This window comes from Apostichopus japonicus, chromosome 6 (genome assembly GCF_037975245.1).
Source record: "Apostichopus japonicus isolate 1M-3 chromosome 6, ASM3797524v1, whole genome shotgun sequence".
Taxonomy (NCBI): Eukaryota; Metazoa; Echinodermata; class Holothuroidea; order Aspidochirotida; family Stichopodidae; genus Apostichopus; species Apostichopus japonicus.
The window spans coordinates 14,730,627-14,744,351 of NC_092566.1; the positions used below are offsets into that span (position 1 = coordinate 14,730,627).

Consider the following 13,725-nt stretch of genomic DNA (forward strand, 5'->3'; position numbering starts at 1 on the left):
TTAATTTAATTGTGAAATCATAGACTGAGCCAGTGAGGCACTCTGGTAAATGCAAGGTATACTGATTCAAATCACTGTCAGTTTGGAAGTACAAACATGTAGATAACTTTACAACTCAGGAACTTCAAGCCATTTCTCATATCATTACAGTTTAGATTCCGCTTGGAAGTACAAACATGTAGATAACTTTACAACTGAGGAACTTAAATCCATTTCTCATATCATTACAGTTAAGATTCCGGTGCAGTCAGAAGGTCTAAACAAACCATCAACAGATTTGAAACTAACTCACTTGTATGTGTTTTTTTAAAAAAAAAATTAAATGACCCCATGCATCCTAAGGTTTCGATGGGCCGTGGGGCATGGGGGGAGGGGTGTACTTGTATTGTTTTCTCGAGGACACGTCAAAACGTGTACATTTGTCTTCGTAATCAAACAGTGTTCAACCGTGTCTTTGAGGAGAAGTTTTAATATTTTTCGATATTTCGAATTTTAGTCTTTTCGATACTTAAAATTTTCGTTTTCGAGACTTCTACATTTTCGTATCGATATTTTGATGTTTCTACTGTTTTGTTCAGAAGTTTCGACAGTTCGACTTTTGCGTTTCAAGGTTTCGATGCCTCGAAACATAAAACATCGCAACTTTGAAAGATCGAAGCGAAAAAGTTGAAATTTCGAAAAGAGAACGTCGAACTTTCGATATATCGAAACGTCCCTTCAGTGCCACGATAGTTTATGGTAGCGTTCGCTATGAAAATACTATAATAACTATAAATATGATCATGTAAATATTAATTTATTAAAATCAATCATTTTCCGACCGTTTGCACAACACATTTCAAAACGGGCATGGCTGATCGAGCATCAGAACAATCCAGTTAAGATAAATAACTTTTAAGAAATTTGTTCAATTCCGAAGTAAAGGAACTTACTTTAAAGCGCATTTAATGAATCGCTTGGTATTTGTGATGATTTTTTTTTTTAAATCGTAATACTTTATCGAGGTTTCAGCTTCCTCGAAATCATCTGGGTGATAAATTGATGAGGCCGTTAACAGACCAAAATGTGTCATTTAAGTCAAAGCACGCTTCTCTATGTTTAAGCATTGTATTTCACCTTTGTTTCACTACTTTATAATTATGTTGACAATGTCTAAATTCGGATTAATTGCGTCAAATGCACGACTTTTTCTAGATGAATGGACTACGCAATCAGTCGATAACACCTTTTCTTAGAAGGATTATTTGTTTTATCATCTATTGGGGGAAACTTTTTACCATGAATATTTTTAGTTTCTTGGTAACTGTGTAAATTGGCATAAATATACTTTTACTCCTTGTATAAGCTCACCGTATAAAAGTAGCTTTTTTTTTTATAGATTTCGATATTGAAGATTTTTCACTCTTTTCAATGAAATATGAGTAAGATAGAACACACTGTGAACAACTGGTTCTTTTCAAATAAAAAGATTTGTATAAGAAAGAAGCTGTTGCAGGTATAGGCTACCTTGTGTAACGTCGATGAAAATTCTGATAAAGTCCAATATTTTGCTATGTACCTCCCTCTTTTTGTCTGTACTCTTTTCATTTTTATTTTTTGAATGGATAATTGTTTATAATATTACCAATACAAATAATCATTAAATCAGTTGGCCTGGTCACTAAGTTGAGCTAATCTTTGACTCAAAATGTTATTAACTTTCTTATACAATATCCGGGTATGATATTTAACTGTTATTGTTCGTTCTTAGTAAGTATTTGGTTTCTTTTCTGTTAACGTATTTTCTTTTCTGCCTTGTCAATATCATTCTACTTTTCCACATGACGAAAAAGCTTCCCTTATATCTCACAAAAATGAAACAAAAGTCCCTAGCTAGTACGACAGCTCCCTGGTTCTACACTCAACTGGCAGCACTGTGATACCATGGAGCTACTATGCACCTGGTCACACTGTGTCAAATGCTAATGGGACTTTCATGTCACCTCGTACGATGAGCAAGCTCTTCGTGGACAAGATGCCCCATGCCGACCTTATTATCTTAAACCACTCCGTGTTTGGAGACAAAACACCACCAGCTTGGAAACTACAGTCAAATCGATGAGAAATTGACTTTCGCTCCATCCGGTCACCAAATAGCCCGCTTCCGTAAATTACCTCGGCATTTGATTTGCTATCATAATATGACTATGCCACCTCTTCAGCCGTCGGCCATTTTAAGCTGTATGATTAGGAAGCCAAACCAACGAAAGGTAATTTTCCGCGTATTGAACGCCGAAGTGTCAAAAGTCATATATAGTTAGATCTGTGAATTGCCTGTCTACGGTTAATCATATGAGCAGGTGTGTATACAAAGTAATTGCATTTGACAAATGCGAATACATCTGTGTTTTAAACATTAAACATGGACGAAAATCCAGATTTGAAACTGGGGGTGTTAAATATCCTTTTCTTTCCCTGAATATTTTCCAATGTGATCAAACTATAACTTTATCTACGAGAATACTGCATACATGTTACAGCAAGTACGATCAAGAATAGCGTATACGACCGATAATGTTAATTACTACTAGTTGAACTAATTATATAATAAATGAGTTCAAACACTATTATGTGATTATCATGGCACAATTTTTTTCAAATCCTGTTCTGTATGTTTGATTTTCTAAGTTTACATGGAAAACAAGGTTTCTATATCAGAATTTGACTTCTGAATTTGATGAAGTTATAGTTTTATATGTAGCTTTAACTACGACTAATGCTTCTGCAAGACTTTGACAATCAAAATTGCAACGAAAAAGATTAAACAACAATAATAAATGAGTTACCATACAGTCCAATCTTCACCGAGGTAAAGCTTTCAGGGAATACGGATGCTTTCATACTGTGAAACTCACATTAACAAATCTTCGCAACAACAACCCGTGAAGAGAACAAAATTGTCGGGTTCAGAAACCTACCTAACCACGTGAACATATGTGGTTTCTGTTACAGATTAGCTGCCGTGAGAAAACGTTTGAAAAGCGATTTCTGTATTTTATCAAAGTGGAAATATTGTCAACAATTGATATAGAGACAATACCAACTAATTATGAACGGATTATCAACTGGGAGAGCAGTATATGGTGGAGTATATTTATTTATATTTTAAATCAATAATCAATCTGTTTCTCCTGGAATTTTTTTGGAAATATATTTTCATTGCGAAAATGAGAAACAATGACTTATTGATTCCCAGTATCCCACATTAGTAGGATCAAGATACAACTAGTTATCCCTGTATGGAGATGTGCAAGCTCTTACAAGAAATATCTTAACATGTTGATTGTAAAAATGGAGTTACATCATTTTTCAAACATTGTAATATCAGAACTGGCCATGTATACACCTCAAATCTTGCTTACCAACCTGCTAAAAGAACACTAGAGTTTCTGCTGCATGAGTCTTTAACCTTGAAATTGTGTGTCCCACAAATATAAGGGTTTACTTTATGTTTTCGATGACAATACATGAAGGTTTTTGCCAGATTTCATATTTGTTTCTGCTGATATTGAGCATTTGTATCTTTCTGTGAACTACCCTGTTCGTAACTGTCACAATTTCAATTGATTGGGGTGTGAAAAGTACTACTTAAGAACCCGGCCACAGATCAAGATACGTATCGACTGCAGCACTGACCACAGGGATGGAGGACGAGGATTAATTCGGTGGACATTGAGACAAATGACTTTAATGTGGCAAAAACACCGTAGAAAGAATCATCTCAATCTGTCCCCCACACTATATTTACTGTGCATTCAAGTAATCGAATGTTTCTCCAATAAAGGTTGGATAAATCATTCTTTTCACTAACAACTTGGGTACTACTAATTTTTGAAGAGGGTTACTTTGAGCCCCTACCCTACACCCTACCCTACCACTCCTAATTGAGCAGCAAGAGACAGGACGAGCAAGGTCAGTAAGAGAAAGAAAATATAATACCATACGCGTATGACTATATCTTTGTGAACAACAACCCTGAATCTGCCAACGCGTTTGGTCCACCACGAAAATAACAGAAAAGTTATTCGAACTACAGCTTTGTAAAATAATGAAAGATTGCTTGACATTTGTCGAAATGTGATTTTTTTTTTACCCCGTCTCCTCGTCTGGTAAGCAGTCTCGTCTACCGCAGTAAGTCATCTTTTAGGCTGACGGTTTTTGAGGCGACGGCTCTGACGTCATTACTTTTTTCCTACCGACATGTTATACATTTATATGTTAAAACATGATACAATGCTTTGCCGGTTTTGCTTGGAACGCGCAATGTGAAAAATTAAACGCTGGATACAGTTTCTATCGATTTTCACCTCGGTGAACATTGACTTTTGTTAAATCGAAATACCTTACGGTCACTAGGATAGAACATTGATATAAAAAAGAAAAGAAAAAAGTTCTTTATATCCCGTCAAATCCAAGAGCGCCCCGGGACTGTCTTTGTAGAGTGTCTCATGGGGGTCTACGTGCGCATGGATGGGTGTCAAGTGAAAGAGTCACTTACGTCTGAGATGAAATTAAGTTTAGTCTTAATAACCTCTCTTTGTGCAACCACGAATAAAATGGGAACATGCTGAAGTATCATGGAAGTAATCCTTTATTTTTTCTCTGTAAATAGATAGTGTCTACAATTTTCATTTACAAGTTACTACATCTTTCTTTTTCTTTTTTAATTTAAATTGAGATGAAAATATTTAAGGACATCTTCTCAATTAAAAGAATATTATATTAATATGCACTTATCTATCAAGAAGTATCACTTCTTGCTATTTCCATTAGTACAAAACTGTTCTACGCTTGATGTTACTCGAATAACCATTTAATGTTTATACAAAGTAATTTCTTGATTTAAAAAAAATGCTTACAAGTTCTGGCCATGGACTTACACCGCCGTGTGTAACATACTCAAAGATATGTCTTACCGTGTCTTAGTAAAATCAGTGACATCTTTGAGCTTTATACTTAAATTTTGAGCTGTTGCATGTAATCACTGCACTCAAATAGCTGTATTGAAGTCTCAGTGAGCAAATTGTTTAAAACAATAGATGCACCCCATGAGAATGGTAGAACTGCAAGGTACTAATCTAGCGTAATTGCACCACCAAACATTGACTCCAAAATGTTTCTAGTATTTGTGTTTGTATCCAACAGGAGAGAAAAAAAAAACATGGTTCCTGATGCCTAAGCTAGCAAAATGTTAACTCTAATTTCTATCTTACACTGCCTCAATATGAATCAGACATGACTCTCCAAAAAATGTCCAATAGTCGTCTAAGCCAGTAAAATATGTACTTCCATTTAGGTTTTTAATAGAGTTTATGTATAAATCTAGGAACAGAGATGCGAGTTTACAGGAGTAATGAACATTTCACTTTGTGGTCTATACTCTGACTTCAAGACCAGGGGTAGATACGATGCAAGTTACAAATATAAGCCTACAAGCTGCTACTCTAAAATAAATGTATAAATAAATATAAATGTCTTGTATTGTCTAAGTAATGGACAGAGAGGACATCAACATTGTTTCTATAGACCTCTCCAACTGAGACCTTTCGCTCTCCTTCTAATGATGATTGGTGTCTCAGTTCCATGAGACGAGACAGGTCTATCCTAATTTGGAGTGTGTGGTTGTGTAAGACATAAGCTGACATGACGTGTATTTGTTCTGTCTTAAAACAAGTTAGTAAGAGACGGTGATAAGATGTCCAAAATCAGTGTATTGCACGACCGAAGAATGATGACAGATATATCAATACGTATTATGCTCTACTCTCGTTTTAAGAGAGAATTTGTTTCATCGAAACTGAACAAATATAAAGTATAATAATCTCAAATAGTTATAGCATCACTCGGTAGTCTACCAAAAACGAAGAGACGAAATGATCAGTTGTGTTGTATTTGTATGAAACAAACATACCGAGGAGAACAGAAAATTCATTTAGTAACAAACAGTATAAATCTATAACTACTTATTTAAACAAAATGCCAGCGAGCAAGTGACAAAGATCAGATAAGAAAAAATCTTCAAAGACAATGTGAAAATTAATAAAACGAACCAATTAACAACCTTACATATTTTAAACGAAAAATTAAAAAAACACACGATGCTAATCGATCTGCTAACAAGTACTATCAAAATTGGACATCCTTTTTCATAAAGGTATATAAATATTGAACTTTGCTTCTATGACATGGAACGGATGATACTATTAAATTTTGTATAAAAATAATACATTTAAAATGTAATATTCTGAATATGCTAACAATATCTCTTTAAATAGCATGGCTTATATCGAAAACTCAACAAGCAAGTTAAATCTAGCCCTATGAATGTAGATCTTTAACAGGCATCGCTTGGATAAAGTTTTGGACTTGAACGAATTGATATACGACCAAGCACTGACTTCAATCAATAAAGGATTTATTATATATTGATTTATAGTATACTGATCGTCTGCCAACCATGTGAGTGATATACAATCAAACGAAACCAAATACTATATAGCAACGCACAAAATGAAAGAAAGAACCAATTAGCAACACAGTGTTATTTATATTCTTAATTTTTTCCTATCAGGACAGTAGGTAGACAAAATAGGACGAAATAAACACTGTGAAAAGTATCTTATGATATAAATGAAAGGTAGTTTTTTACTATCGATGTGTTTGTGCAACGGAATCTTTAATTGCGAGACACTTGCTTGTCTTGGTATCATATAAGAGCCTGAACTACAAAGCAAAAAGGAATTTACTACAGCACCGGGCCACTTGACGGTTGGTAGTTTCATTTGAAAAAAAACTAAAATATTGTCTCTTGTCATGATAAGCTAAGTTTATTGTTTTTCTATCTCTAAAGTAAGGGTGAAAAAACAAAATACAAAACGCTGCAAACAAAGATGTCGAATAAAAATGGTATATTGTGCAAACTATTAGAAACTATTGGAATTCATTGCTGTGCTTTATTAAAGATTGATGGTGACCAACTATTAGTAACGACGACATATCTTCTTTACTATTCTCGGTAGTCTGGGTAGATTTAGTAATAAAACTTTCCTGTTTGGTTAAATTTGCCTGTTATTACTTATCAAACCATCTTTTGACAACACGAAAAGTCTTCGCGGCAGGAACATTCTATTAATACGTCAAAACATAATAATATTTGCACATGACCAAGGTAAACATCGATCCAACATTTCTCTTTGACGACTCTGGATCTGAACAACTTTAGGAAAGTTTCTAATCACTTTGCGATCTTTAATGTTATCACAGTAAGAAGTGACAAAATAGAGTGTGATGTAAAATAATGAACTTCTGCCTTTAGGTTTGTTATTTCGAGTCACTATTCAATTGTTATTATATAGTTAAATGTTGAAAAAGCAAAGAAGGTTTGGCACGAACTTGATTCGAAATAATGACCCTTGAATATAATCGACTATAGCAGGCTGGCTGTCCAACTGTTAATCAGAAGTCAAAAACTATAAACTTACTATCTGACGAAGGGATACAGTTTGCCTTTATTATTTGTTATACTTACAAACTTACATACTTACAAAGCTGTCCTTGGAAGCAGTGTCTAGTTTAACATATTATTATTATTATTATTATTATTATTATTATGATTATGATTAGTATATTTATTGAGGGTTCAAATTCCACTTTTATAGTTTTATGAGTTGTGGAAATATGGAATATTTGCAAAGCTGGTCAGAATTTGATCGGACAATCATTTGTGATATCAACATTCAAGAACCAAACAATAATACCATATTACTTGTGTCTTGAAATATCGTGTGCAACTGTGTCTCCGAACTTAAGATTATAAGTCAGTCGTTAAACCTACATGAAATTTCTTCCTTCGTCATGTCAGATTAGCATAAACCAACATGCCCTACTGAAATAGTTGTCGAAGTTTTGAAGGTTATACAGACATTTCAATTTGAAAACAAAGCCCCACCAAATCCTGAAACAACCAATCACAAAAAAATCCCCTTGATGATATTGGTCATCGCTTGTTTCTGTATAAAACGTATATTTACCAGACTCGTCTATTTTCCACAAAACTGACACTTTGAGCTGTCAGCCTAAGGAAAGTATGGCTTAATTCTGACAGAACTGTGAGAGTAAAAAGTTGTTGTTTTTAAACAGGGACGTTCCTCCTCACGGCAATGTACTACTTTTCTACTAAATGAATAAAATTCTAAGTATTTGATTTTACTTCAAGCAACAGCGAAGAAGCTATCAGAGAGAAAGACATATAACAATGAGTTCCATACTAGTGCATTCTCTGTTAGTGGTACATTACTTCCTTTGTCCTTATCGATACGAGCAATTGTGACTACGTTATACTGACTGCACTGAGTATTTCAATAATTAACACTCAATGCAGTCAGTATAACGTTGTCACAATTGCTCGTATCGGTAAGGACAAAAGAAGTAATGTATCACTAACAGAGAATGCACTAGTATGAAACTCATTGTTATATGTCCTTCTCTATCATAGCTATTTTTCACATTTGAACCATTCCTGTGACAGGTTTCAAATTCTCGTTTGTTATAATACATCTATTAGATATTAAATACTGCAAATGATGTCACAGTGACATGTAGCATACTCAGTCTTTCAAGAGACTGATTCTTCATGATGCGAATTATGTTCATCGTTTCTCTTTTGCAGTCTATTTACCAACTGTGTTAAGTTCATTTCTTCTAACTATTATAATCTGATTCCATTCCCCAATTAAGCGATGAGACCTTAGAATTAATCCAGACAACGTACGTTATGTCGCATTTGATATCTTCTTGGAAGCTAAGTTGAAGGATTTGCCTCAGATGTAAAGCAAAATTTCAAATATTTATTCATCAATTTATCTTTTCTCCCTTTTTCTCTTCCTCCACTCACCTATGAGGGAGAGGCTACTTTATCAATTTCATTTCGCTCTTCTTACAATTGTCGTTCTTTCTAAATGTGCGGAGGTTAAATGAAGAAACAATACTAATTATTGTATGAAGTAGAGGGTGAAACAATGGTATATTGTCTAAATGGGTATCATTCCCTACTGGTTAATTTACAAAGAACAAAGAGTGGACGTTGTTAGGATCAAATTCCATGTCAATGAATACGTGCATCCTTTCAGAGAAACAGAACCGACAGGATACTTGAGATCAATAGCAGAATTTGGTTTCACATATCATCCCTTCAAAAAACCCGTTATTTTCCATAACTCTAAAATACAAAATTTAAAATAAACGAACTTCCTTCGCAGTTGACGCCCACCCTAACGTAGAGACGGAAGCCCGTGCCTGAAATCCAGCCAGCTAGCAAAAGAATACCTTTTACAAACTTGTACAAAAACTTTACTTATTGATTGTCCCTGGAATATTAGGAAATTAGACTTACTTTGATTTTATATTCAAATTCGCTGACTCAAAAACAAATATTAAGATAGCTACAACAGCAGAGGGATCTTGGATGTCCGCAGCATAAGCGCTATATTTAGGCGAAATTAAATGTGTAGTTAGGTGGAGAATGGGTAAATATTATATGAAAATCTGGTATCTAATTTCTTTCATATGCCATAGTGAGCATTATAAACATGAGATGTCCAAATATTTGTTTACGCTTTGAAACAGATCAACTATAACACACCCCTTCTTTTTTTTTTCTTCGACTCATTTTATTTATACTTTTCAAAATGGCGTCGAGAATAGTCTTTCAGGTCTAATGTGTCATGATTGTAGATCTGTTTCATGTTTGCCTGATAAAAGAAAACATTCCCCGTATCTTTGTATCCAAATGATCATTCTATATTGAAGAGAAAAAAACACAATGAAAACAGTCAATAACTTAAAAATAATTAAACCAAGTTCTGCTTGATGAAGAGCCTACAATCAGGTTAACCATGCCACCCCGTAATATACGAACGATTCAAACAAGCATTTTCATTATTGCTTCGTACACGATTCAATGTTAATTTCAACGAAATCATTCCACCATTTAGAAAAAAACTAACAAACAAAAAAATATATATATATAGATATATAGATCATAACAACGCCTGCAAGGACATTCCGTTTATAATATAGTCTGTACTGTGACACGTGTTAATGAATAGAAGTATGATTGATCGATATATGGTATTGGAAACAGCCAACTTTAGACATGGAAGTAACAATACATTTTATTTCCCTCTTAACACCTGCTGTCAGGTTACCAACAATAACAATAATAATAATAATAAGCGCCATTAAAACTTAGAAACAAAAGAAAATGTGCTATGTGATTCGTGCAACCTTTTGATCCCCACTGCATCAATTGCAACGCTTAGGACAATCCCCCAAAACACACACTAACACGTGCTGAGTCAAAATCAACACAACGCTTGATTATGCAACCACATGTTTTTGTTGTTGTTGAAGTTAGCTATCATTGACAGCTGCTCATCATAGCTACTCACTCTCCTTACATTGGGTGTAAGCCTATAGTAGAATGCATGTATGTATAGCATACTAATGTTGTATGGCAATTCTTGCATTGGCAGCTTTGAACATGCAAACGCCATAGTCCCCCACTTGTTAAAAGAAAGAAAGAAAAAATGTTAAGTCTGTTTTGCTGGAGATTAAATTTTGGCAGTTAGCATAAAATTTAAGGGAACTACTACATAATTAGTTGACTATCACTTCCTAAAGCTAAAATCAAAAGCAAAAGAAGGTCAATATATAAATAAAACTATCAACAAAGCAGCATTGTTTCGTTAGTTCCATCTTCTATAGTTATCACAAGTCTGGTCTACAAAACAATGAATGTCTATTAAGTGTCATTACTTGGACTTTATGGACTAATCATCTTGTTCTGATATTGAACTACTTTCCGGGTTCCGAGAAACTACTCTCCTAACATGATTATTGGACGGTCTAAAGCCATCAGCTTGGTTATGGTTTAAACTGTCATTTGAACCCGACGTATCTTCATATGTTTCGTTCTGTAGTACCTGGTGTCCAGATTTCTTTTGTACAGCCCCATTGTCGTGAAGTTTATATGCGTTATGGTTTCCAAAGTAACCGTTTACACCGCCATCTTGCTCTAGTTGAGCCTTGACTGAATTATACAGACCCTTGGGAGGGTCCTCGGTCAACAGCATAGTATCTTCATGCAACTTAGGTTTGATATCGTAAACTTTGCGAAGACCGAGCAGGACAGGTCCGAATCCAATTGAGACCACCCCGATTATAATATTCAAGCTTAGGAACCCAAGATCTTCGACGATCTCACTTGCCAGTATAGGACCGATTGCATAGGCGACGGAGTAAGATATGTCAGCAATGGCATAGACGCTACCGTAGACTGACACGTAGCGTGTGTCGACGAGGTAACCCAAAGTCGGCAGCAAAGAGGTGTCAATAAGGGCCACACCGAAACATATGCCGCACAGAGGCAGAATGAGTAAGGTAAATGTCTGGCAGAAAGGGACAATGAAAGTACTTAAGCCAATCACAACAAGCCCAATCGCAGCGTATAACCATTGGAAGTGCGGCCATCTCTGCGATAACTTGACTGTCATTATAACTCCGAATACGTGAGGTACAAACGCCGGAAGCCAGATGATACCTGTCTGCCAAGAGACAGCTTTCATTTCGTCCTTCATCCAAATTGATATCGTTGGTTCCAAAAACGCCAATGAGATATTTGCAACGACTAACGCTCCAGCCGCTATAGCTATGTAAGGGTCAATGATCAGTTTATAAATTGGTGTCCCCGTCGGCATCTGCCAACGTCGCTCACCGTATGGTTTGATTACAAATAGCAACAATAATCCATCGCATAGTGATATAACAGCTAAAATCATGAACGGCACGACCTTTCCGGCAAATTCATAGAGAATCCCACCAAAGGGAGGCGCTACAAGGCTTCCGAACGAGATAAAGGCCAATGCAATGCCAAGCGCTTTGGTCCTTTCTTCTTCTTCTGGAAATCGGTCTGCAATCATAGCTAGTCCGGACGTATCAGCAAAAGCCGAACCTACTCCTTGTAAACTTCGGGCGATAAATAAAACGAAGTAGTTCGTCCCAAAAGCGAAAACAGTGGTAGCCAAAAACATAATCGATAAGCCAATCATCATCGGAATATCATAACCGATTTTATCAATCAACGTTCCGGAGAAAGGATTAACCATTAATTGCACGACAGCCTTGGATGCGAATAAAACTCCAATGGCTATTTCTTCGTTTTTATATTCAACGTCTGTTTTGGCTGTTGTGTTCGGGCCAACAGGTGCGCTCGTAGATTCGATCTTTTCCCATGCTCCAATCGATCGGAGATAGTCGGGAATGATCGGAACTATAACCATATATAGCATGTTATCTAGTAATAACGCTACACATACTATTACCAATACGAATCGCCGTTGTGTGGTCGGATTTTGTATTCGTGCTTTCGCCGTACCGATCCATTCGGACATTACCTCTCTACTGTCGTCCCACACTGGTGTATGCATCTTGTAGGTTGAGTAGCGATTTTCCAAACCAATTCAAACTGTGTTAGTTCTTGTTGTTCGTTAACTCTTTCCTTTGGCGTGATAGCTTGAAAGTTGTTGATTTTATGCCTCGCACAGACCTTTAATTCTCAGCCCACCCTACAAATGATGTTCATTAACCTGAAAACAAAAAACGAAAAAAGACCAGGAATTAGCAGGAATTTGTTATTAACGATTATTTCACACAACTTGTTTACAAGTTGCATTGAAAACCAATAGATTTGATAGGTCTCATTTGCACAGGTTTGTAAATCATTTGATTGAAGATGTGATTTTTGTTTTGATGGATTGGTCATTTCGTTTTTGGTTTTGTTTATGAACATCCATTTGGTGGGCTGAAATAAACCGCCTTCGAATTGCATAAGTTCCAGTGTGTAACTGCAACTGGAATTAAGAACACACACGTATACACATACGTATTATATATATATATAAACAAATATATCTATCTATATATATATATATCTATCTATCTATCTATATATATATATATATATATATATATATATATATATGTATATATATATATATATATATAAATATATATCGTCCACTACGTACTGAAAGGCATGTGCGAAACTTATACTTCGGAACGAGTTTCATCAGACTGGCAAATGCTAACTTCGTATCGACGGATGTCAGGAGAAATACGATTACGTGTAATCCAATGACGTCACACTTCACACACCACACTTCTTAAGTGAATAAATATTCGGGGGTGAAAAATAGGCTTAATATAAACTAGTTATACTGCTAACAAGAAGGTTTTTTTTTTATCAAATCAGTGAACATCGGTTGGCATTTAGATATTTTCAATTGAGCGGCCAGAAAAGAATACTACCGGATGAATGAGATTTGTCATCGAGCAGCAGTAGAGAGAAACTACTGACAAGAAAAGCTACAAAATAAAAGCCAAATCAGTAAACCGAAACATAAATACTATATGTTATTATCGGAAGTTTCGAATCTTACTTATCAAATTTATATTGGCTTACAACTGACAGTTAACATTGACAGCTTCTCTTCTCAAAGTAACGGGTTTTTTTTTTTCAGTGGGCTTTTTGCTTGTAACGCATGAAAACAGTAGTATCGCCAATGACAAGTCTGTTTCCCGCCATTTCACCTCGAAACCTGCTAACACGGTCTGCATTACTCATTTGCA

The 13,725-nt window shown here is 35.4% G+C and overlaps 1 protein-coding gene across 6 annotated transcripts in view; it reads right to left on the reverse strand.

The window, feature by feature from the left end:
- Positions 1 to 13,725, reverse strand: part of LOC139969072 (probable vesicular acetylcholine transporter-B) — a 190,982-nt gene that overhangs the window by 69,404 nt on the left and 107,853 nt on the right. For 2 of the 6 annotated variants that reach the window (XM_071973834.1, XM_071973833.1), the window contains one exon: positions 10,585 to 12,683. The exons of the other annotated variants lie outside the window; for them this stretch is intronic. In XM_071973834.1, coding sequence (XP_071829935.1) covers positions 10,869 to 12,524 — 1,656 coding nt within the window. In that variant the 5' untranslated portion in view covers positions 12,525 to 12,683 and the 3' untranslated portion in view covers positions 10,585 to 10,868. Of the gene's footprint in view, positions 1 to 10,584; positions 12,684 to 13,725 lie in introns of those variants that run through there. 6 annotated transcript variants of the gene reach the window in all.